General features: G+C 46.8%; 1 protein-coding gene across 3 annotated transcripts in view; it reads right to left on the bottom strand.

Moving 5' to 3' along the window:
• The window catches only part of ptbp1b (polypyrimidine tract binding protein 1b), a 28309-nt gene continuing 2283 nt past the window's right edge, over nucleotides 1–26026 (bottom strand). The window contains exons 2-15 of one of the 3 annotated variants that reach the window (XM_070831870.1): nucleotides 24846–24879; nucleotides 15869–15929; nucleotides 15492–15664; nucleotides 15211–15357; nucleotides 14973–15101; nucleotides 14757–14867; nucleotides 14477–14654; nucleotides 13002–13079; nucleotides 11866–11990; nucleotides 10699–10732; nucleotides 4705–4797; nucleotides 4065–4281; nucleotides 3700–3777; nucleotides 1–2517 (exon numbers count right to left, since the gene is read on the bottom strand). In XM_070831870.1, the coding sequence (XP_070687971.1) occupies nucleotides 2385–2517; nucleotides 3700–3777; nucleotides 4065–4281; nucleotides 4705–4797; nucleotides 10699–10732; nucleotides 11866–11990; nucleotides 13002–13079; nucleotides 14477–14654; nucleotides 14757–14867; nucleotides 14973–15101; nucleotides 15211–15357; nucleotides 15492–15664; nucleotides 15869–15929; nucleotides 24846–24879 (1591 nt within the window). In that variant the 3' untranslated portion in view covers nucleotides 1–2384. Of the gene's footprint in view, nucleotides 2518–3699; nucleotides 3778–4064; nucleotides 4282–4704; nucleotides 4798–10698; nucleotides 10733–11865; nucleotides 12009–13001; nucleotides 13080–14476; nucleotides 14655–14756; nucleotides 14868–14972; nucleotides 15102–15210; nucleotides 15358–15491; nucleotides 15665–15868; nucleotides 15930–24845; nucleotides 24880–26026 lie in introns of all 3 variants that reach the window. The other 2 variants (XM_070831869.1, XM_070831871.1) reach the window with 2 other exon arrangements.

Consider the following 26026-nt stretch of genomic DNA (forward strand, 5'->3'; position numbering starts at 1 on the left):
TTGGTTTTAGATAAAAAGTGATTTAATCAGTTTTTTTCTCTCTGTGACACAAACAGTTTAAGGCTCAGAACCGTCGCACACTTAATCAAAATATACACGTTTCATCAGATATAAAACCACCTATCAGCTCTCAGACGCCAAACTGTGGTAGAAAACACGTATGTACACTTCAACTGCCCCCCCACCAGTTACTGAGCCCCGCCTCACCTGTCCCACCTGACACTGAGGGGCTGTGATGCATTCAAGCCACCTGAGAAAAACCATCAGAACACAAACGCGTCTTCAGTGGTTTTTATCCGTCTGCTAACAAACTGGACAGACTTCCTGTTTCTGACCAGCGGGACAGTTTCATTGGACCAACACCTGGGGGGGGGGGACACGTGCTCATCACATCTTCCACCGTACGGCGGCGACAGTAACGGTAAACAACATCTCCCATCATCCACTTGTTTGTCTGGTCTGCATCATTTCCTGCTGTGTTCTGGTTGGTTGTTTTGCAGACGTGGGTGGGGCTGTGACTATGAATTGATCGATGGGAAACTAATCAATTTCTGTTATCATTATCAGTTTTCATTCACAGGTGGGTTAGGTTGTTCACTCCTGGGGGGGCATGAAGCTGAGCCCGGGGGGAGTTCAGTTAAACACAACACATCAAACACAAACACCGGGAGGAAACAGCATCTGCCTAAATGGAGAATTTGGTCCCAAGTTTCAACCAAAGGCTGTTTTTGGTGGATATCAGCACTCCTCTAACTGGGGGGGGGGGTCTGCTCGGTCTGGAAACAAAGAAGGAACCTGAAAACTGTCCGTTTATCAAACTTCCCAGGTGTCTTGAATGCAGCGCGTTCAGAGGAAACAGTTCAGACAGCGAAGGAGCGTCGTCACGCCGACGTTCATGCGGCTGGAATGTCGACGTAATAATATTAAGACAGAAGAACCAAACCAGAACCAAACCAGAACCAAACCAGAACCAAACCAGAGCCAGCTTCTTCTGGCTTTGGTGCATTTCTGGCGGGTGTGGGGCGTCTCCTCCTCCTCTGCTAATCTCTCCCCTCGGAATAAAGAGGAACTGATACCTGATGTAGGACTCGGCGCTGCGTTAAAGGCACTCCACATTACATCTTGTTTAACAGTTTGCTTGTTGAATCCAGTGAAGCGGTGGAAAAGTGAATGAGCCCACAGGAAACAGCAGCAGAGCCTGAACCAGGTCACCATCTTGTGTGTTTAGTCCTTAAAACCAGAAACCTGAGGCAGGTGGGTTTGTTTGCATCTAGAAGGCCGTTTTTGGTTTCAGCTGTAGTGGATCACAAACGTATAAATAAAAGGCGACAGACCAGACGAGCTAACGTTGTGGTTCACAAACCCCACAGACACCAAAACCCCACAAAGAAAAGTTCAGGAATGATTAAAATATTGCTACGATATTTGATTTGAATAAAACATGATTGCATACGTGAAAATAAAGAAATCAGAGAGGAATAGAAAAAAAAGAGAATTGCATCTAAAGACCCGCTAACCAGTTCACATGTCCGTCGCTACGGTAACCAGCAGTACAAAACACTGACACGAAGGAAAACAACACCAATAAAATACACATAAAAGATGGAATATATCTGTAAGACATCAACAGTAAACCGTTATCAGCTGTAAACCTGCTCTTTGACAATTTACAGAGGCATGATGGGAGATTTCTTTCCATGTCAAAGTGGAAGTCATTCTGACTCGGGGAGTAAGGCACAGGGGTCGTCTGAGGGCCAAATCAAGACTTTCTTAATGAGTCCTCGGTCATAACGAGGCTCGGACCGACGGCTGACAGCGTGAGGGGAAATCCACCACCTCCCAAACGCCGCCAGCGCCGATGTTTTAAGCGTCACTTCATCGGGGAAACCTCAAAGAGCAGATTAGGACCACAGGAAAACGACTGACGATGGGGACATCTGAGACTAAAGAAGGAGTTCTGAGTTGGCAAAGTCAGAATCTGAAGAACTTTAGTCTGAGTTCAAGTTCAAATAAATTTAGAAGGCTGACTTCAATCCCAAAATCAAGGAGCTAAAGTCAAAAGGCAAGAGCGGCTCAAAGGTTACGACTTCTAAACAAGAAGGACGTGAACACAAGGACATATTTACGGTCCGAGCTCAGACTAATATTCCAAAAATCCTGACTAACTCAGAAAACTGACTTTATTCACCGAACTCATCTCTCATGACTCCAGTACTTCTTAAAATGACCCTAATCCTCTTTGAAGGCAAAGAACTCTAAAAGAAACTTCTAAAAATAATAATTTAACATCACACCAGACTTCACGTGGTCTCTGCAGACATGTTGGAATGATCGGAGTGTAGTGAACACCATCGAGTCCGCACTCAGATGGTGAAGTCTAAGGCTCAGATGGAGGACTTGGAGAAGGAGACTCGCAGGTGGTGGTTCTCTCCCAGGTCGTGGTTGTGGAACTCGATAAGGGACTCGATGGCCTCCTCCACTGAGCCCATCTGGATCAGAGCCATCTTGTGGTCCTTCCTGAAGGAGAAACCAACAGGCCGCTGTCAGACTCATTCCAGGAAGGAGGCACGACTAGATAACGTGAACTAAATAAAGTGATGGGACAGAGTGAGGACCAAGTCTGCAAGACCCCACAACAAGACTGCAACCTTTAGAGCAAGAAAAGCACTCGGACACAGATGAAACCTCCAAGAAAGGCCAAGGACAGAGGCCTCAGGACAAAAACCAAGCTTCAGGAGACAGGTAAAGACTTCGGGACTCAGGTAAAGACTTCGGGACTCAGGTAAAGACTTCGGGACACAGGTAAAGACTTCGGGACACAGGTAAAGACTTCGGGACTCAGGTAAAGACTTCGGGACACAGGTAAAGACTTCGGGACTCAGGTAAAGACTTCGGGACACAGGTAAAGACTTCGGGACTCAGGTAAAGACTTCGGGACACAGGTAAAGACTTCGGGACTCAGGTAAAGACTTCGAGACACAGGTAAAGACTTCGGGACACAGGTAAAGACTTCGGGACTCAGGTAAAGACTTCGGGACTCAGGTAAAGACTTCGGGACTCAGGTAAAGACTTCGGGACACAGGTAAAGACTTCGGGACAGAGATAAAGACTTCGGGACACAGATAAAGACTTCGGGACTCAGGTAAAGACTTCGGGACTCAGGTAAAGACTTCGGGACACAGGTTTAAGACTTCGGGACTCAGGTAAAGACTTCGGGACACAGGTAAAGACTTCGGGACAGAGATAAAGACTTCGGGACACAGATAAAGACTTCGGGACAGAGATAAAGACTTCAGGACTCAGGTAAAGACTTCGGGACACAGGTAAAGACTTCAGGACTCAGGTAAAGACTTCGGGACAGAGATAAAGACTTCGGGACAGAGATAAAGACTTCAGGACTCAGGTAAAGACTTCGGGACACAGGTAAAGACTTCGGGACTCAGGTAAAGACTTCGGGACAAGGACAGGGGACTGAGAGTGGTAATGAACGTTTGTGGACTTGGACAAATGCTTCAGGACAAAGAGGAGAGCTTCGGGGCAGACAGGGACGGAGACTTACGGGCAAAGCAAAGTCAGTGACCTCAGTGAAAGAGTATTTCAGGATTCAGGACGACGACGTGGACTTTGGGACGCATGAGTGAGAAACGAGACATGAACAGGTAAAACTGTGGGAGCAGGAAGGGCACATGGACAACTCACTGGAAGAACTTGAAGGCCTTGACGATGGCTCCTGAGCTGGAAAACAGCATCCTGAGGTCCTCCTCAACCACAGATGGGCTACAGACACAAAGGAACACGAGCATTAAAGGTCACACACGGCTCCACACCTACTGTGAGGACTGATGCAGGTGTATCTCAGTTCGGACCACAGACCAGGTGGCGTCACCCTTATTGGATGATGCTCACTTCTGAATTTTAACCCTCGGCCCCCTGAAGACTGAAGTCTGAGCTTTCTGCTGCAGAATGAATCTTCTTATTTTAGACTCCTACAGGAACATGCTAACACCTCCTTCGGCAGGGGGCGGGGCCTGTGGGGCCTCTGCTCTCATTGGTTTAGGACTTACGGGATGTTGGAGAGGTGTAGGGTGGCAGACGGCGGGAAGATGTTGGAGTAGTTTTTGGAGCCGGGCTTCTTGAAGCGGTGCAGGGGGGAGTTGCTGTAGTCTTTGGTCAGGCCCTGGTCCTCGTGGCCTTCACGGGGAAGCTGCACGCTGGTGTGTTTGGACAGCGTGATGCGCAGGTGCTTCCCGTGCAGCTGCTGGCCGCTCAGGTGACTCATGGCTGCAAACCAGACAGGTGAAGAACTTGTGATGAGACTGAGTATTTATCTTTTCCCTTTAATGTAGAGATGTTAGCACCAGTTCCACAAACCCACTGAAGCTAAAGTGGCTAAAGGAAGGGAGAGGCCTTTGGTCTCCACTGTTTAGCTCCTGATGTGTTTCCTTCTGTAACCATTTCCCTCAGAGAAGTTCATGGGACGATCGCACTCTTTAGAAAGCTTACATGTAGTAGAGCAGCGTAGCTGAAACTAAATATTAACACCTTTTGTTCTCACAACATATCCAGATTATTTCATTGTGATAAAATAACAGACATCTGTTCTTACCACCGTCAGACACACCAATATACGTGTTAAAAGTTTGTAGACCCTTTAAAAAGAGCAGTGCAGCTGGAGGAGCGCACTGAGCATGTGCAGGAGGTTACCTAGCTGGGCCTGTGTGCTGTCAGACATCTGAACCAGAGCGTTCTCCTTCTTGTTGAACAGAATCTTCACTCTCATCACGTCACCATAAACACCTTAACACACAGCCACAAACACACACGGGGTTAAAATGTTGTTACACAGGAAGTCATAAAACAGTGATGAACACATGAAGCTACACCCGTTAAACCCTACAGAGAGCTGGGACAGAGCCTGCCAAGACACTGACCCTTAGTCTAACGCTCAAATACCACTCATATGGAGGAGGTTTAGAGGGTCACTCCCCTGTTTCTACCCATGATCCTCTCTGTCCACATCCTGGTGTCTGAGTGACTGGTAGGTAGTAAAAGTGTTGGAACTGGTCCAGTAGATCACCTCAGCCAGCAGCCACCAAACGGGCTGCAATGGCTGCAACGTGATCCTTTGGGACAACTGCACCTGATCACAGTAGGTCCACTAAATCGCTCTCTGCACAGGAGACACAGGAGCTGCTGCTCTGCTGCTGCCTGCTTGTTTGTGTTGTTTTGTGACTTCGGTGTTTTAAAGGGTTCATTCAACTCCAACACAGTATCAGTAACACAAGCACTCTGACTGATGGAGGCAGCAGCTCTAAAATCCCTGTTTTAGTGAATGTAGTCTGGTGTGTGTGCTGTTTGTGGTTAAACCAAAAGGATCTTCCAGGTCTCTCTCTGTAGGGATCCTTTCCATGATGCTGTCACACACTTAGAATAACACTCTGAGCCTGTCAGTGGATCTAACAAGCTCTTTTAGTGGACCTACTGTGATCAGGTGCAGTTGTCCCAAAGGATCACGTTGCAGCCATTGCAGCCCGTTTGGTGTCTGCTGGCTGAGGTGATCTACTGGACCAGTTCCAACACTTTTCAGCACCACAATATGTAAAAATAGGGCCCAGGTTTAAAAATACTGAAGTTGTCCTGTAACTTAAAAATGGGGGCTCACTTAGATGTAATGACAAAGAAAGTGAGAGTAAACCCTGGAGGTGGAGGGAGGAGCAGCCGTGAAACGCCGCTGCCAGTCAGTGGGAACGCTAATGAATTTGTGAATTTAATTTAGAAGGCAGGAATTTCTGAATGTTATACACAGAAAACGCAGTGAGGAAATTAAGGGTAAGGGTCAGAGAAAATTAAAATGGCATATTACACTGTGTAGGAGCTATGAATTATGGGAGTATTGACCTAAAAACAATAGATAAATAAATAAGAGCAGCTGATCAGCACTGAAGACATGCAAACTGAAAGAAACCCGGCATGCAAACTCAAAAACTGAGACTAAAGTTTACTGAAATAAGATGAAACACACAATAAATGCAGCTTGGACACCAGAAAAAATTATCTGTCACATTTCACCACTAAAAATTCGGTGGAGCTGAGAGTTTAGTTTGTGCTGCTCAGAGAGCCGAAAACCAGAGAATGCATGAAGAAGCGTCCTCTGATTGGTCGGTATCAGTCTGTATAAAGAAGCGTCCTCTGATTGGTCGGTATCAGTCTGTAAAGAAGCGTCCTCTGATTGGTCGGTATCAGTCTGTAAAGAAGCGTCCTCTGATTGGTCGGTATCAGTCTGTATAAAGAAGCGTCCTCTGATTGGTCGGTATCAGTCTGTAAAGAAGCGTCCTCTGATTGGTCGGTATCAGTCTGTAAAGAAGCGTCCTCTGATTGGTCGGTATCAGTCTGTAAAGAAGCGTCCTCTGATTGGTCGGTATCAGTCTGTAAAGAAGCGTCCTCTGATTGGTCGGTATCAGTCTGTATAAAGAAGCGTCCTCTGATTGGTCGGTATCAGTCTGTGTAAAGAAGCGTCCTCTGATTGGTCGGTATCAGTCTGTAAAGAAGCGTCCTCTGATTGGTCGGTATCAGTCTATAAAGAAGCGTCCTCTGATTGGTCGGTATCAGTCTATAAAGAAGCGTCCTCTGATTGGTCGGTATCAGTCTGTAAAGAAGCGTCCTCTGATTGGTCGGTATCAGTCTGTATAAAGAAGCGTCCTCTGATTGGTCGGTATCAGTCTGTGTAAAGAAGCGTCCTCTGATTGGTCGGTATCAGTCTGTGTAAAGAAGCGTCCTCTGATTGGTCGGTATCAGTCTATAAAGAAGCGTCCTCTGATTGGTCGGTATCAGTCTGTATGAAGAAGCGTCCTCTGATTGGTCGGTATCAGTCTGTATAAAGAAGCGTCCTCTGATTGGTCGGTATCAGTCTATAAAGAAGCGTCCTCTGATTGGTCGGTATCAGTCTATAAAGAAGCGTCCTCTGATTGGTCGGTATCAGTCTGTATAAAGAAGCGTCCTCTGATTGGTCGGTATCAGTCTGTATAAAGAAGCGTCCTCTGATTGGTCGGTATCAGTCTATAAAGAAGCGTCCTCTGATTGGTCGGTATCAGTCTGTATAAAGAAGCGTCCTCTGATTGGTCGGTATCAGTCTATAAAGAAGCGTCCTCTGATTGGTCGGTATCAGTCTATAAAGAAGCGTCCTCTGATTGGTCGGTATCAGTCTGTAAAGAAGCGTCCTCTGATTGGTCGGTATCAGTCTGTGTAAAGAAGCGTCCTCTGATTGGTCGGTATCAGTCTGTGTAAAGAAGCGTCCTCTGATTGGTCGGTATCAGTCTGTAAAGAAGCGTCCTCTGATTGGTCGGTATCAGTCTATAAAGAAGCGTCCTCTGATTGGTCGGTATCAGTCTATAAAGAAGCGTCCTCTGATTGGTCGGTATCAGTCTGTAAAGAAGCGTCCTCTGATTGGTCGGTATCAGTCTGTATAAAGAAGCGTCCTCTGATTGGTCGGTATCAGTCTGTGTAAAGAAGCGTCCTCTGATTGGTCGGTATCAGTCTGTGTAAAGAAGCGTCCTCTGATTGGTCGGTATCAGTCTATAAAGAAGCGTCCTCTGATTGGTCGGTATCAGTCTGTATGAAGAAGCGTCCTCTGATTGGTCGGTATCAGTCTGTATAAAGAAGCGTCCTCTGATTGGTCGGTATCAGTCTATAAAGAAGCGTCCTCTGATTGGTCGGTATCAGTCTATAAAGAAGCGTCCTCTGATTGGTCGGTATCAGTCTGTATAAAGAAGCGTCCTCTGATTGGTCGGTATCAGTCTGTATAAAGAAGCGTCCTCTGATTGGTCGGTATCAGTCTATAAAGAAGCGTCCTCTGATTGGTCGGTATCAGTCTGTATAAAGAAGCGTCCTCTGATTGGTCGGTATCAGTCTATAAAGAAGCGTCCTCTGATTGGTCGGTATCAGTCTATAAAGAAGCGTCCTCTGATTGGTCGGTATCAGTCTGTATAAAGAAGCGTCCTCTGATTGGTCGGTATCAGTCTATAAAGAAGCGTCCTCTGATTGGTCGGTATCAGTCTATTAAGAAGCGTCCTCTGATTGGTCGGTATCAGTCTATAAAGAAGCGTCCTCTGATTGGTCGGTATCAGTCTGTATAAAGAAGCGTCCTCTGATTGGTCGGTATCAGTCTATAAAGAAGCGTCCTCTGATTGGTCGGTATCAGTCTGTATAAAGAAGCGTCCTCTGATTGGTCGGTATCAGTCTGTATGAAGAAGCGTCCTCTGATTGGTCGGTATCAGTCTGTATGAAGAAGCGTCCTCTGATTGGTCGGTATCAGTCTATAAAGAAGCGTCCTCTGATTGGTCGGTATCAGTCTGTATAAAGAAGCGTCCTCTGATTGGTCGGTATCAGTCTGTAAAGAAGCGTCCTCTGATTGGTCGGTATCAGTCTGTATAAAGAAGCGTCCTCTGATTGGTCGGTATCAGTCTGTAAAGAAGCGTCCTCTGATTGGTCGGTATCAGTCTGTAAAGAAGCGTCCTCTGATTGGTCGGTATCAGTCTGTAAAGAAGCGTCCTCTGATTGGTCGGTATCAGTCTGTATAAAGAAGCGTCCTCTGATTGGTCGGTATCAGTCTGTAAAGAAGCGTCCTCTGATTGGTCGGTATCAGTCTGTATAAAGAAGCGTCCTCTGATTGGTCGGTATCAGTCTGTATGAAGAAGCGTCCTCTGATTGGTCGGTATCAGTCTGTATGAAGAAGCGTCCTCTGATTGGTCGGTATCAGTCTATAAAGAAGCGTCCTCTGATTGGTCGGTATCAGTCTGTATAAAGAAGCGTCCTCTGATTGGTCGGTATCAGTCTGTAAAGAAGCGTCCTCTGATTGGTCGGTATCAGTCTGTAAAGAAGCGTCCTCTGATTGGTCGGTATCAGTCTATAAAGAAGCGTCCTCTGATTGGTCGGTATCAGTCTGTATAAAGAAGCGTCCTCTGATTGGTCGGTATCAGTCTATAAAGAAGCGTCCTCTGATTGGTCGGTATCAGTCTGTAAAGAAGCGTCCTCTGATTGGTCGGTATCAGTCTGTAAAGAAGCGTCCTCTGATTGGTCGGTATCAGTCTGTAAAGAAGCGTCCTCTGATTGGTCGGTATCAGTCTGTAAAGAAGCGTCCTCTGATTGGTCGGTATCAGTCTGTAAAGAAGCGTCCTCTGATTGGTCGGTATCAGTCTGTAAAGAAGCGTCCTCTGATTGGTCGGTATCAGTCTATAAAGAAGCGTCCTCTGATTGGTCGGTATCAGTCTATAAAGAAGCGTCCTCTGATTGGTCGGTATCAGTCTATAAAGAAGCGTCCTCTGATTGGTCGGTATCAGTCTGTATAAAGAAGCGTCCTCTGATTGGTCGGTATCAGTCTGTGTAAAGAAGCGTCCTCTGATTGGTCGGTATCAGTCTGTAAAGAAGCGTCCTCTGATTGGTCGGTATCAGTCTGTATAAAGAAGCGTCCTCTGATTGGTCGGTATCAGTCTGTATGAAGAAGCGTCCTCTGATTGGTCGGTATCAGTCTGTAAAGAAGCGTCCTCTGATTGGTCGGTATCAGTCTATGAAGAAGCGTCCTCTGATTGGTCGGTATCAGTCTATGAAGAAGCGTCCTCTGATTGGTCGGTATCAGTCTGTAAAGAAGCGTCCTCTGATTGGTCGGTATCAGTCTATGAAGAAGCGTCCTCTGATTGGTCGGTATCAGTCTGTAAAGAAGCGTCCTCTGATTGGTCGGTATCAGTCTGTAAAGAAGCGTCCTCTGATTGGTCGGTATCAGTCTGTATAAAGAAGCGTCCTCTGATTGGTCGGTATCAGTCTGTAAAGAAGCGTCCTCTGATTGGTCGGTATCAGTCTATGAAGAAGCGTCCTCTGATTGGTCGGTATCAGCTTCCTGGGAGGTTTGTCTGGGACAAGCAGCCTCTGAGTGTCCGGCTGCCCCCAAACTGCCCAATTTTAAATCCTCAGCTTTGGACTTCCTTCTTATTGTTTAGTCCTCTGGTCGTCTGACTGACTGACTGACTGGATCCTGCAGCTCTGACAGGTTAAACACTACTGATCCTAGTTATTGATCTGGAATTAATCCAACATGACGGCCTCACAATTAAATCTGATGGAATCACACTGATAAAATAATGGAGCGTCCTCCCTGTGGCCCCCGACGGGCCTCTCTGTTGATGGTCTTATTTCATGCACACACACCTGAGGCCAGGTGAGCGGTACCTGTGGCCCTTCCAGGTCGTCCTGCTGCAGGTGAGGAAAGAAATGATCCAAATATTGGTTTGTCATTTTAGTGACTCTCAGTAGAGAAAACAGACCGGAACCAGAACCAGAACCAGAACCAGAAGCACCAGGCTGAGCAGCTCAAACTAAACTCCTCCACCACGTCACAAACTAGGACTGTGCCCCCCCCCGTGCCCCCCCTTTAAAGCTTCAACAGTCAAAGTGAACTTGGACCACCCGCTGCCCTGACAGCCACATCATGTTGAACTGTTGGTTTATGGTCAGTGAACACACCTGTCCAGGTGAGGCACCGATGGAAAGCTGCACATATTGTGAATTAACTCAAATCAACACACAAAATCTGACAAAACCAGCAGACACTCATTGTTTTCATTAAAAACCAAAAGAGGAAACAAACAGACTAAAATCAGAACATCAGCTGGGACCAGAATTCAAAATAAGAAGCTAGAGGCAACATACCGAAGAGAATAAAGAGGCAGTGGGGCGTTACTCTCTTTAAAGACAGCAGAGAAGGCAGCGGAGGGACAGGACAGGTAAAGGTGGGAGGGCAGGACAGGTGGAGGGTCCGAGGCGTTTCCATGGCAACAAATTAAAGGGGAAAAAACAACAACAAAAAGACAGGTGAGGGGTCAATCAGAAGGTTAATTACCTTTGGAGAGGAGGGGTCAGATCATGACAATATGAGGAGAACATGTTCACGTGTCTGCTCAGGTGTGTGTCTGCTCGTGTGTGTCTGCTCAGGTGTGTGTCTGCTCGTGTGTGTCTGCTCAGGTGTGTGTCTGCTCAGGTGTGTGTCTGCTCGTGTGTGTCTGCTCAGGTGTGTGTCTGCTCAGGTGTGTGTGTCTGCTCAGGTGTGTGTCTGCTCAGGTGTGTGACTGCTCAGGTGTGTGTCTGCTCAGGTGTGTGTCTGTGTGTGAGGAGTCAACAGGTTTAATATAAAGGCATTAAACTCACCACAGGAAGTCAGACGGTGACACAAACGATAAAAAACATCAGTGACAGTCTGACATCACAGGCTCAAACAGCCAATCAGAGTGCACAATAGTTGTGACATCACTCAGGTGTGACCACAAGGGCTTCTGTCCGCCTGTGATGATACAGAGGTGCGACCGCTCTGATTGGCTGTGATGTTGGTGATGTCGGAGGTTTGTAAGGACAGTTAATGAGACTCTCACCAGACTCCATTCAGAAAAACAGTCATTTTACACAGGAGCTGCTGGTCTGCTGCTGGTCTGCTACACAATATGTGTAACACACAACCAGAATCTACTGATCTACTGGACCAGTCCCAACACTTTTAACACCTAGCAGTCATTCAGACACCAGGATGTGGACATTCACATGTGGGCATCAAACTGTCTTTACAAACCTCTGTACTTCACCTTGTTCTGCTTTTCTCTGCAGGTGGTTGGTAGGTTTATTCAATGACATAATGACATCATAATGTGAAGCTCCAGAGAGACACGTGAGGCTGAGATGTTCTTTAACCCATCACATCACATTAAAACCATGAATCAGGTCTGTGCTGGAAGGTGTTAGAGGCCCTCAGACGTCCTGCTGGGGGACCTAATGGTGGTGATGATGGTGATGATGATGGCGGTCAGAGACACAGAGTAAAGGACCCACCTCGGGGTTCAGGTTGCTGATCAGCAGGACACAGACCCCAGAAGGGAGGGGGGGGAATCCCAGCCTGGTGGCCCCGGGGAGGGACAGAGAGGCCAGGCCTCCGGGCAGAGCGGGGACCGTCAGGCCTGGATAGGGGAGGGACACTGGGAGAGGTGAGATGAGTGAACAACCATGGAACAGCTGCAGGAGACACCTGATCACACCTCCAGATAACCTGCTTCTTAAACACATGCACACATCTGAATTGTTCCTCTCAGGAGACGCCATCTGGAAGAACAGCGTGCTCTTATTTTGAAATGAAGGCAACATGAGCAGAGAGCTGATTGGCTGAAATGTCACTGTGCTTACAGGCAGCAAAGTTTACTGCAAAATAAGAGTTAACGAAATGTAAGAAACCGTAAATATGTTTTAACTGCAGACCAGAGACAAACTACAAGCAACCCAAGCACAGGTATGACCTCCTGTTTCTACCCATGATCCTCTCTGTCCACATCCTGGTGTCTGAGTGACTGGTAGGTAGTAAAAGTGTTGGAACTGGTCCAGTAGATCACCTCAGCCAGCAGCCACCAAACGGGCTGCAATGGCTGCAACGTGATCCTTTGGGACAACTGCACCTGATCACAGTAGGTCCACTAAAAGAGCTTGTTTGATCCACTGACAGGCTCAGAGTGTTTTAGGGATTTTAGCTCCCAGGACACAGGAGCTGCTGCTCTGCTGTTTGTGTTGTTTCATGACTTTAGAGTTTTTAGGGGTCAGTTCAGATCCAACACAATATTTATGTAACACAATAACACAAACACACTGACTGATGGAGCAGCAGCTCTAAAATCCCTGTTTTAGTGAATGTAGTCTGGTGTGTGTGCTGTTTGTGGTTAAACCAAAAGGATCTTCCAGGTCTCTCTCTGTAGGGATCCTTTCCATGATGCTGTCACACACTGAGGTGATCTACTGGACCAGTTCCAACACTTTTCCAACACCAGTCACTTAGGGACCAGAGTATGAACAGGTAGGACCCAGGAGTTCTCCTGTGACTGGTCCACAAACATGGCCTCTGTTGTATCAAAGTGTGTCTCTGCTCTGACCTTCCTCTGACAAACACGACACCGCTGGACTGGAGCTCCACAGGTGAGGCTCACCTGCAGGCTGGATGGTGAAGGCTGGCGGGAAGGCGTGAGTGGCTCCGCCGTACGGAGCAGGTGAGATGATACCTGGAGCTGCAGAGAGGAGACACCAGAGCCACAGGGTCAGTTCCCACTGAGCAGGTTACTACACCTGCACCTGCTGCACCTGCTGCACCTGTTACACCTGCTACACCTGCTACACCTGCTGCACGTTTAAATAAGTCATCTAAAATGAGGAGGTCTGTGGTGGTGGTGTTGGTCTGTGGTGGTGGTGACGCTGTTGGTCTGTGGTGACGCTGTTGGTCTGTGGTGGTGGTGTTGGTCTGTGGTGACGCTGTTGGTCTGTGGTGACGCTGTTGGTCTGTGGTGGTGATGTTGGTCTGTGGTGGTGGTGGTGTTGGTCTGTGGTGACACTGTTGGTCTGTGGTGGTGGTGTTGGTCTGTGGTGACACTGTTGGTCTGTGGTGGTGGTGGTGTTGGTCTGTGGTGACGCTGTTGGTCTGTGGTGGTGGTGTTGGTCTGTGGTGACGCTGTTGGTCTGTGGTGACGCTGTTGGTCTGTGGTGGTGGTGTTGGTCTGTGGTGACGCTGTTGGTCTGTGGTGACGCTGTTGGTCTGTGGTGGTGGTGGTGTTGGTCTGTGGTGACGCTGTTGGTCTGTGGTGGTGGTGTTGGTCTGTGGTGGTGGTGTTGGTCTGTGGTGACGCTGTTGGTCTGTGGTGACGCTGTTGGTCTGTGGTGGTGGTGTTGGTCGGTGGTGGTGATGTTGGTCTGTGGTGATGCTGTTGGTCTGTGGTGGTGGTGGTGTTGGTCTGTGGTGACACTGTTGGTCTGTGGTGGTGGTGTTGGTCTGTGGTGACACTGTTGGTCTGTGGTGACGCTGTTGGTCTGTGGTGGTGGTGTTGGTCTGTGGTGACGCTGTTGGTCTGTGGTGGTGGTGGTGTTGGTCTGTGGTGGTGGTGTTGGTCTGTGGCGACGCTGTTGGTCTGTGGCGACGCTGTTGGTCTGTGGTGGTGGTGTTGGTCTGTGGTGACGCTGTTGGTCTGTGGTGGTGGTGTTGGTCTGTGGTGGTGGTGTTGGTCTGTGGCGACGCTGTTGGTCTGTGGCGATGCTGTTGGTCTGTAGTGGTGGTGTTGGTCTGTGGTGACGCTGTTGGTCTGTGGTGGTGGTGTTGGTCTGTGGTGGTGGTGTTGGTCTGTGGTGACGCTGTTGGTCTGTGGTGGTGGTGTTGGTCTGTGGTGGTGGTGTTGGTCTGTGGCGACGCTGTTGGTCTGTAGTGGTGGTGTTGGTCTGTGGTGACGCTGTTGGTCTGTGGTGGTGGTGTTGGTCTGTGGTGGTGGTGTTGGTCTGTGGCGACGCTGTTGGTCTGTGGCGACGCTGTTGGTCGGTGGCGACGCTGTTGGTCTGTGGTGGTGGTGTTGGTCGGTGGCGACGCTGTTGGTCTGTGGTGGTGGTGTTGGTCTGTGGCGACGCTGTTGGTCTGTGGTCTTACTGAAGGCTGTAGCCATGGCCGGGTGCTCCATGGGGGGCTGGCTGTCTCCGGAGGGAAGGTCTGGCCTGGTGAAGTCGCGGCTCTTCTCGTTGTTGTATTTGACGTTGAGGCTGGTGAGTTTGGAGAAGCTGATCCTCAGAGTGCAGCAGCCGTTGTAGATGTTCTGCCCATCCAGAGACTGGAAGCAGCAGGACAGACGGTTATCAGGGCGACAGACGGTTATCAGGGCGACAGGCGCTCACTGTCAAACTGTCTGTACTCCCTGGGGGGGGGGACTCACCAGCTTGGCTGCCTGGGCGGACGCTCCGTCGGGATACTGCAGCAGAGCCTGGAACTGGCTGTTCTTGGTGAAGACGATGATCCGCAGCACCGTGCCGAACTTGGAGAAGATCTGAGGACCAGACGATAAGTTAAACAGGTGTAAGCAGCCAGGTGGACGTTCAGTGAGACGCTCTGGTGTTATCGCAGGTGGAGCTTTGTGTCGTGATGTCGTTACCTGGCACAGGGCATCCAGCGTGACGGGGTAGACCAGGTTCTCCACCACCACCCTCAGCACTGAGCTCGGGGCCGCCACAGCCGTGTCCACATGAGACGTACTGAGAGCCCGAAGAGCTGCCTGGGCCCTCTGAGGGGGGGGAGGGGGGACGGAGGGTGAGGGCATGCTAACGGTAGCGGGGTTCTGGTCGCATGCTAACAGAGGCTAACAGGCGCTAACAACAGGAAGTGAGACGTACCTCCTGGTTGGGGGAGTTGTCGGTCTTGAGCTCCTTGTGGTTGGAGAACTGGACGTAGACCGGATGGTGTCTGATGATGGGCATCACTGTGGAGTAATACCCCACCATGTTCTGGGCCGCCTCCTCCGAATTCATCTCTAAGAAGGCCTGAGAGACAGGACGGGTCAGAACAACACGGGACGGGTCAGAACAGGTCAGGCCAGGTGAGTCCATTTCACATGAGGTTACGGTACCAGTACAGGACCGGTACAGGACCGGACCCACCCAGTCCAAACAGTCACCTGGTTCTTGGCTTTGAGCATCAGCAGGTTGGTGACGTCTCCGAACGGCAGCCCCAGGCTGATGACCTCGGCCTCGGTGATGTCGTTGGGGAGCTTGCGGATGTGGATGACCCTGGACGGCGCCCCGGGACCTCTTATGTCACCTTTGAACTTCTTGCTGTCGTTGCCATTGGCTACAGAGGAAACGCATCACAGGTCACATGAGTTGACGGCAGCTTTCGGGGATTTCATCGGTCAGACTGAAGAAATCAGCCGTGATTTAAAGATGACTATGGTTTCCATAGCAACAGTCTGTTAAACAGCAATAACAGACGGGCTCATCGATCAGGATCAATTCAATCACTCATTATTTTTAGATTTTCAAAATAAAAGCTGACCTGTGGTGCTCATGATATACGGGCCGATGGAGACGCTGGAGAAAAGCTCGTCAGATCCTCTCTGAAACACACAAACACACATATAAAAACACAGAAATACACACACACACACATAAACACACAGAAATACACACACACACACACACACACACACACAGAGAAATACACACACACACACACACACACACACACACAGAGAAATACACACACACACACAGAGAAATACACACACACACATAAACACACAGAAATACACACACACAAACACACACACACACACAAACACAGAGAAATACACACACACACACACACATAAACACACAGAAATACACACACACACAGAAATACACACACACACATAAACACACAGAAATACACACACACAAACACACACACACACACACAAACACAGAGAAATACACACACACACACACACACACACACACAGAAATACACACACACACACACATAAACACACAGAAATACACACACACACACACACACACACACACATAAACACAAAGAAATACACACACACACACACACACACACACACACACACACATAAACACACAGATTAATTCTTTTGTCCATCGACTGATCAATTAATCTGCTGTAATATGGGGGGGGGCACAGCACACATGCAGCCCATGTTTCTGCCACCAGAGGTCACTGAGGAACCACCAGACCACCTTAAACCGGACCACCTTAAACCGGACCACCTTAAACCGGACCACCTTAAACCGGACCACCTTAAACCAGACCACCTTAAACCGGACCACCTTAAACCGGACCACCTTAAACCAGACCACCTTAAACCGGACCACCTTAAACCGGACCACCTTAAACCAGACCACCTTAAACCGGACCACCTTAAACCAGACCACCTTAAACCGGACCACAAGGACAGGTGGACTGAAAGAGTCCTTTCGGTGTCCAGCACTGACATCAGCCTAGACCCCCCCACCCCAAAGGACTGATACAGACTATTGATACAGACTATTGATACGGACTGTTGATACAGACTATTGATACGGACTGTTGATACAGACTATTGATACGGACTGTTGATACAGACTATTGATACGGACTGTTGATACATATGGACTGTTGATACAGACTGTTGATATGGACTGTTGATACAGACTATTGATACATATGGACTGTTGATACAGACTGTTGATACATATGGACTGTTGATACGGACTGTTGATACAGACTGTTGATATGGACTGTTGATACAGACTATTGATACATATGGACTGTTGATACAGACTATTGATACGGACTGTTGATACAGACTGTTGATATGGACTGTTGATACAGACTATTGATACATATGGACTGTTGATACAGACTATTGATATGGACTGTTGATACAGACTATTGATACATATGGACTGTTGATACAGACTATTGATACAGACTGTTGATACAGACTATTGATACAGACTATTGATACATATGGACTGTTGATACAGACTATTGATATGGACTGTTGATACAGACTGTTGATATGGACTGTTGATACAGACTATTGATATGGACTGTTGATACAGACTATTGATATGGACTGTTGATACAGACTATTGATACATATGGACTGTTGATACAGACTGTTGATATGGACTGTTGATACAGACTATTGATACGGACTGTTGATACAGACTATTGATACATATGGACTGTTGATACAGACTATTGATACATATGGACTGTTGATACAGACTATTGATACATATGGACTGTTGATACAGACTATTGATACATATGGACTGTTGATACAGACTATTGATACATATGGACTGTTGATACAGACTATTGATATGGACTGTTGATACAGACTATTGATACATATGGACTGTTGATACAGACTGTTGATATGGACTGTTGATACAGACTATTGATACATATGGACTGTTGATACAGACTATTGATACATATGGACTGTTGATACAGACTGTTGATATGGACTGTTGATACAGACTGTTGATATGGACTGTTGATACAGACTATTGATACATATGGACTGTTGATACAGACTATTGATATGGACTGTTGATACAGACTATTGATACATATGGACTGTTGATACAGACTATTGATACAGACTGTTGATACAGACTATTGATACAGACTATTGATACATATGGACTGTTGATACAGACTATTGATATGGACTGTTGATACAGACTGTTGATATGGACTGTTGATACAGACTATTGATATGGACTGTTGATACAGACTATTGATATGGACTGTTGATACAGACTATTGATACATATGGACTGTTGATACAGACTGTTGATATGGACTGTTGATACAGACTATTGATACGGACTGTTGATACAGACTATTGATACATATGGACTGTTGATACAGACTATTGATACATATGGACTGTTGATACAGACTATTGATATGGACTGTTGATACAGACTATTGATACGGACTGTTGATACAGACTATTGATATGGACTGTTGATACAGACTATTGATACATATGGACTGTTGATACAGACTGTTGATATGGACTGTTGATACAGACTATTGATACGGACTGTTGATACAGACTATTGATACATATGGACTGTTGATACAGACTATTGATACATATGGACTGTTGATACAGACTATTGATACATATGGACTGTTGATACAGACTATTGATACATATGGACTGTTGATACAGACTATTGATATGGACTGTTGATACAGACTGTTGATACAGACTATTGATACGCATGGACTGTTGATACAGACTATTGATACGCATGGACTACTGTTACGGACTATTGATTTGTTTGGATTTCTGCTCATTGATCCCTCACAGTTGGACCTTTGCTGATGGTTAATGTTTCTGAACTCCTTCCTGCTTTGTATCTGTGGATCAATAGTTTGACTTTCTCTATATGACGAGTTGACACAGTCCATGAGAACTTTATTCGTCACCTGAACGTTGACAAAATTAGCCTTCCCTTTCACAATAAGAGCCTCGACACACACACACACACACACAGAAACTGCGGAGGAGAGGAGCCTTCACTCGATAAAGTCAATCTATCAATTAATAAATCAATCAATCAATAAACCTGCTACCATCAGGTCTGTTTTTACTGAGGATGTTACCGCCCCCAGGGCTTCGGCTCTCTCTACGTTACTCCACGCTCCGGCGAGAGCACACGGTCTTCAGACATCACAGCTGGCTGATGGCAGCCCACCATCATCGGTAGGAAGGTGGTTAAACTCAGCGGTTACAGTGACGGCCCCTTATTAATACCATCATTACCGTGGTTACCGGTATGCTGCTGGGGTGTGTGGGCCTCCTCAGGTGTGTTTCAGAGGAACCTGAGCAGGTTTGTATCAGAACAAAAGCAGCTCAGATCTTCTTACTGCTGCTCACATAAATAATAGAGCAGAAACCAGAGTCCTGCCCCCCCCCCCCCCCCCCCCCGGACCTGAACCGCCTGCCGAACACCTGCCTCAAGCTGTAGAGGACAGACCCCCACAGACAGACTGACAAGTTGTTAAAATAAAACCAGAAACTAAATTATAATATAATATAATATAATATAATATATATTATATTATATTATATTATATTATATTATATTATATTATATTATATTATATTATATTATATTATAATAATAATAATAATATAATACACTTTAACAGACCTGCTGACTTATTTTCTGGGTGTGAACAAACTGCTGGATAAAAAAAACAGACTGTCCCTTTAACAGGAGCTGATCTGAGTGTTCATGCTGGTTTCAGGTGACTCACCTGAGGCCAGAGGAGGAAACAGGAGAGCTGTCCTCCCCCTCCTCCTCCCAGCAGCCTTTGCTCCCGTCACTTCCTGCTCTCAGATCACAGCTTCTCTCTGCCCTCATGTGGTTTTGGCTCAGGTCCTGTTTTTAGTCCTAAAACCAGCGGCGGTGGCGGCAGCAGCCACCGGGCGCATACCGAACATGATTACTGAAGAGAGCCGAGGAATGTGAGCAAAGGCTGCTGGGACCACGAACTAGCAGAGCCAAAGGGTCCGTTGACCTCTGAGTGTGTGTAGTAAAAGTTAGTGGAGGTCTATAGTGTGTGTGTGTGCTAGTTAGTCAGTGTGTCAGTGTGTAGTGGAGGTCTATAGTGTGTGTGTGCTAGTTAGTCAGTGTGTCAGTGTGTAGTGGAGGTCTATAGTGTGTGTGTGTGCTAGTTTGTCAGTGTGTTAGTGTGTAGTGGAGGTCTATAGTGTGTGTGTGTGTTAGTTAGTCAGTGTGTCAGTGTGTAGTGGAGGTCTATAGTGTGTGTGTGTGCTAGTTAGTCAGTGTGTCAGTGTGTAGTGGAGGTCTATAGTGTGTGTGTGCTAGTTAGTCAGTGTGTCAGTGTGTAGTGGAGGTCTATAGTGTGTGTGTGTGCTAGTTTGTCAGTGTGTTAGTGTGTAGTGGAGGTCTATAGTGTGTGTGTGTGCTAGTTAGTCAGTGTGTCAGTGTGTAGTGGAGGTCTATAGTGTGTGTGTGTGTGTGTGTGTGCTAGTTAGTCAGTGTGTCAGTGTGTAGTGGAGGTCTATAGTGTGTGTGTGTGCTAGTTAGTCAGTGTGTCAGTGTGTAGTGGAGGTCTATAGTGTGTGTGTGCTAGTTAGTCAGTGTGTCAGTGTGTAGTGGAGGTCTATAGTGTGTGTGTGCTAGTTAGTCAGTGTGTCGGTGTATAGTGGAGGTCTATAGTGTGTGTGTGCTAGTTAGTCAGTGTGTCAGTGTGTAGTGGAGGTCTATAGTGTGTGTGTGCTAGTTAGTCAGTGTGTCGGTGTGTAGTGGAGGTCTATAGTGTGTGTGTGCTAGTTAGTCAGTGTGTCAGTGTGTAGTGGAGGTCTATAGTGTGTATGTGTGTGTGTGTTAGTTAGTCAGTGTGTCAGTGTGTAGTGGAGGTCTATAGTGTGTGTGTGCTAGTTAGTCAGTGTGTTAGTGTGTAGTGGAGGTCTATAGTGTGTGTGTGCTAGTTAGTCAGTGTGTCAGTGTGTAGTGGAGGTCTATAGTGTGTGTGTGCTAGTTAGTCAGTGTGTCGGTGTGTAGTGGAGGTCTATAGTGTGTGTGTGTGTATGTGCTAGTTAGTCAGTGTGTCAGTGTGTAGTGGAGGTCTATAGTGTGTGTGTGTGCTAGTTAGTCAGTGTGTCAGTGTGTAGTGGAGGTCTATAGTGTGTGTGTGTGTGTGTGTGTGTGTGTGTGTGTGTTAGTTAGTCAGTGTGTCAGTGTGTAGTGGAGGTCTATAGTGTGTGTGTGCTAGTTAGTCAGTGTGTTAGTGTGTAGTGGAGGTCTATAGTGTGTGTGTGCTAGTTAGTCAGTGTGTTAGTGTGTAGTGGAGGTCTATAGTGTGTGTGTGTTAGTTAGTCAGTGTGTTAGTGTGTAGTGGAGGTCTATAGTGTGTGTGTGTGTTAGTCAGTGTGTCAGTGTGTAGTGGAGGTCTATAGTGTGTGTGTGCTAGTTAGTCAGTGTGTCAGTGTGTAGTGGAGGTCTATAGTGTGTGTGTGCTAGTTAGTCAGTGTGTCAGTGTGTAGTGGAGGTCTATAGTGTGTGTGTGCTAGTTAGTCAGTGTGTTAGTGTGTAGTGGAGGTCTATAGTGTGTGTGTGTTAGTTAGTCAGTGTGTCAGTGTGTAGTGGAGGTCTATAGTGTGTGTGTGTTAGTTAGTCAGTGTGTCAGTGTGTAGTGGAGGTCTATAGTGTGTGTGTGTGTGCTAGTTAGTCAGTGTGTCAGTGTGTAGTGGAGGTCTATAGTGTGTGTGTGTGCTAGTTAGTCAGTGTGTCAGTGTGTAGTGGAGGTCTATAGTGTGTGTGTGTGTGTGTGTGTGCTAGTTAGTCAGTGTGTTAGTGTGTAGTGGAGGTCTATAGTGTGTGTGTGCTAGTTAGTCAGTGTGTCAGTGTGTAGTGGAGGTCTATAGTGTGTGTGCTAGTTAGTCAGTGTGTTAGTGTGTAGTGGAGGTCTATAGTGTGTGTGTGCTAGTTAGTCAGTGTGTCAGTGTGTAGTGGAGGTCTATAGTGTGTGTGTGCTAGTTAGTCAGTGTGTCAGTGTGTAGTGGAGGTCTATAGTGTGTGTGTGCTAGTTAGTCAGTGTGTCGGTGTGTAGTGGAGGTCTATAGTGTGTGTGTGTGTGTATGTGCTAGTTAGTCAGTGTGTCAGTGTGTAGTGGAGGTCTATAGTGTGTGTGTGTGCTAGTTAGTCAGTGTGTCAGTGTGTAGTGGAGGTCTATAGTGTGTGTGTGTGTGTGTGTGTGTGTGTGTTAGTTAGTCAGTGTGTCAGTGTGTAGTGGAGGTCTATAGTGTGTGTGTGTGTGTGTGTGTGTGTGTGTTAGTTAGTCAGTGTGTCAGTGTGTAGTGGAGGTCTATAGTGTGTGTGTGCTAGTTAGTCAGTGTGTTAGTGTGTAGTGGAGGTCTATAGTGTGTGTGTGTGTTAGTTAGTCAGTGTGTTAGTGTGTAGTGGAGGTCTATAGTGTGTGTGTGTGCTAGTTAGTCAGTGTGTCAGTGTGTAGTGGAGGTCTATAGTGTGTGTGTGTTAGTTAGTCAGTGTGTTAGTGTGTAGTGGAGGTCTATAGTGTGTGTGTGCTAGTTAGTCAGTGTGTCAGTGTGTAGTGGAGGTCTATAGTGTGTGTGTGTGTTAGTTAGTCAGTGTGTTAGTGTGTAGTGGAGGTCTATAGTGTGTGTGTGTGTGCTAGTTAGTCAGTGTGTCAGTGTGTAGTGGAGGTCTATAGTGTGTGTGTGTTAGTTAGTCAGTGTGTTAGTGTGTAGTGGAGGTCTATAGTGTGTGTGTGTGCTAGTTAGTCAGTGTGTCAGTGTGTAGTGGAGGTCTATAGTGTGTGTGTGTTAGTTAGTCAGTGTGTCAGTGTGTAGTGGAGGTCTATAGTGTGTGTGTGTTAGTTAGTCAGTGTGTCAGTGTGTAGTGGAGGTCTATGGAGCCACAATGAGGACAATAAGCAGAAACACCAATGAGGCTCTGGGGAAATCTTTCTGCTCTATCAAATCTCCGCCTGCAGGTCTGTGGGCTACCGGCTACCATCTCCTGGGAAATGAAGGCTGGATTTACGGCACAAAGGAGGAACGTCGACCAGAACAGGAAGAGGACAGCGCTGTTGTTTCCTGTAGTTCTCCCCTCCAACCATACAGACAGTTTTTGACATTAACGCCCACTGACATGTACAATAAACGATATAAAGTACTTTTATAGGAGCAGCTTGAGACTTGGCGCACGTAAACAAACAGAGTGATGCCTCCTGTGAGCAATAAACTCTGTTAGCGAAGCTCAAGGAACTCTGAGCTTCCTCCAAAACCCACAGATCAGATCATCCAGAGCTCTCAGCACCATGTCTGTTTTTGTCCCCCGGAGACGCCGACAGCGTCACACTGAACAAACCAGTTTAAACTAAAATCGCTCTGACTCAGAGACGCTGTGGAGTCGGTGTTTCCAGGATTAAATCCCACATCACTGATCTCTGACGCTGACGCTACATGCTCATGAGTCCCCTGTGTTTGTTGTTCCTGTGTTAGCTTAGCTTATTTTAAACAGTACTTAAATAAATGATCAGCTGTAGCCTGATGTTAGCAGCACCTCTGGACAGGACAGCAGCAGTTAGCCTGTTAGCGCTCATCCTCTTTAGCTAGCAGTTAGCCTGTTAGCGCTCATCCTCTTTAGCTAGCAGTTAGACCTGGTGATCAAACTGATCAGCCGGCTCCAATAAAACCAGACACACCTGAGCAGACGAACGGGTTCAGAGCTCGACAGCAGGTACCTGACACTTCCCTCCTACCTGCCACACCAAACCCCATTCAAATTATCAAAGATTTAAGACAGGAAACACAGAGCCTGTTCTGAATGGATATTAAATTCAGTCACTACAAGGATTAAACTGATGACTTAAAGTAAATAAGAGAATTCAGGCATTCATCATCATCACCAAAATAAATCAATCAATCTTTATCTATCAACAAAACAACATCTTCTTATCAAGAGGTCTGAGGAGCCTTAAAACCTCCACTAAATGACTCAGTAATGGCGTCAAACACTTTGAGTGACGGAAAACATGTAGAAAACACGTCAACACAACAGAATGATGTAAAGTAGAAATGAAACACTAAACCCTGTTATCAGGTGATTATAGCCGAGTGAAGCTGCAGCTGCAACTTATCAATAATTACATTGTTTTCATTATTGATCGCGTTGTAAAGAATCGACTGGTGTTTAAATGCGTTCCGTTTCCTGTCAGAGGAACTCAGATGTCTGGAGTCTGATGGTCCCTGAACGCACCAGCAGAGTGAAGCTGTTTAAACAAGAAAATAAAGATGATCCTCTGTCAATCGATCAATCTTTATCTCTCCAGCTCCAGTTCATAACAGTGTTCTCTCAGACTGTTTCCATAAAGAGCAGCTCAGAACAAACGTGACTGACACCTGAGACCATCGACTGCCCTGCTCATTGATCAGTCTGCTCATCGATCAGTCTGCTCATTGATCACTCTGTTGATTTGCCAGGTGCAGGGAGCTTGACAGACGTAGCAACGGTAACGATGGGGGGCGGGGCTTAGCTAAGGGTCAATTTCCAGTCATATAAGACACAGGAGGAAGCCACTCCTCACATCTGGGGGGGGGGGGGACAAGAACATCAGTTAGATTTCTGCTTGAAACGTCAATCAATCAGTCAGCGTTAATGACTCTCTAGCATTGATGTCCGGCGGGCTGTGACAGGGCGGTGTGGGGCTTTAGGAGCGTGCTCAGCGTGCTCATGTTGTCGACTCGTGTGATTATCCTCAGACGTGTTGTGGAATGTGACTCAATCACTGCTGGAGTCGAACACTGAGAGGCCTTGACGCTAATTACAGAGAAAACCTCTGAACTGTTCCCACATGGCAGCAAAAGACGTTCACAGCAGAAAACAAACCAAACAGAGCAGCAGCAGCAGGAGGAGGAGGAGGAAGAGGAGGAGGAGGAGGAAGCAGGGGTGCCTACCTTAGTACCAACTGTTATATCGTGGTGGACACTGCTGTGAAGAAAAGACAGCGTGTTAGAAGCAGCAGGGAGAGAAACTCAAAACAACAAGCAAAAAAAAAAAGACGCTGCCTGAAGAGACGGACGGAGGGAGTAGAAAACCCAGCAGAGGAGGCTGAAACACAAAGATGCACCTAAATATTTTTTCATCAACGTGATTACTGAGCTGCATCCAATCATTCATGAATCCACCATGGGGACCCTGATATGATGCGTTCACTGTCCTCATATTAAAGGAGACCTAGGAGATTTTTACCCATGATCCTCTCTGTCCACTTCCTGGTGTCTGAAAGACTGATAGGTGGTAAAAGTGTTGGAACTGGTCCAGTAGAAGATCCTTTTGGTTTAACCACAAACAGCCGTTCTATCGCTCTCTGCACACACACCAGACTACATTCACTAAAACAGGGATTTAGGAGCTGCTGCTCCATCAGTCAGTGTGTTTATGTTGTTTTGTGACTTCGGTGTTTTAAAGGGTTCATTCAACACCAACACACTGACTGGTGGAGGCAGCAGCTCTAAAATCCCTGTTTTAGTGAATGTAGTCTGGTGTGTGTGCTGTTTGTGGTTAAACCAAAAGGATCTTCCAGGTCTCTCTCTGTAGGGATCCTTTCCATGATGCTGTCACACACTTAGAATAACACTCTGAGCCTGTCAGTGGATCAAACAAGCTCTTTTAGTGGACCTACTGTGATCAGGTGCAGTTGTCCCAAAGGATCACGTTGCAGCCATTGCAGCCCGTTTGGTGTCTGCTGGCTGAGGTGATCTACTGGACCAGTTCCAACACTTTTACTACCTACCAGTCACTCACACACCAGGATGAGGACAGAGAGGATCATGGGTAGAAACAGGGGAGTGACCCTTTAATACCAGTTTTAAAGAGATAAATGCAGGTAAAGGTGATCACAAGCAGCAGATAGAAGCCCAACACAACCCCACCTCCTCTGTGGACAGGAAGTTTGTTTTTGAGAAGCATAAAGTGAGGAGAGAGAAACATTTGGTGGATATTTGCTGATTATTGGAGGCTTTATGTTCCATGTGTGATCAGTGTGTCCTCTCACGGTGTTCACTACACACTACAGCAGTAATGTGTCCTGTTCCATCTGATGCTCAGGCTGAGCTCATTTTAACTCCTTTATATC

Source organism: Pempheris klunzingeri, chromosome 6, assembly GCF_042242105.1.
Source record: "Pempheris klunzingeri isolate RE-2024b chromosome 6, fPemKlu1.hap1, whole genome shotgun sequence".
Taxonomy (NCBI): Eukaryota; Metazoa; Chordata; class Actinopteri; order Acropomatiformes; family Pempheridae; genus Pempheris; species Pempheris klunzingeri.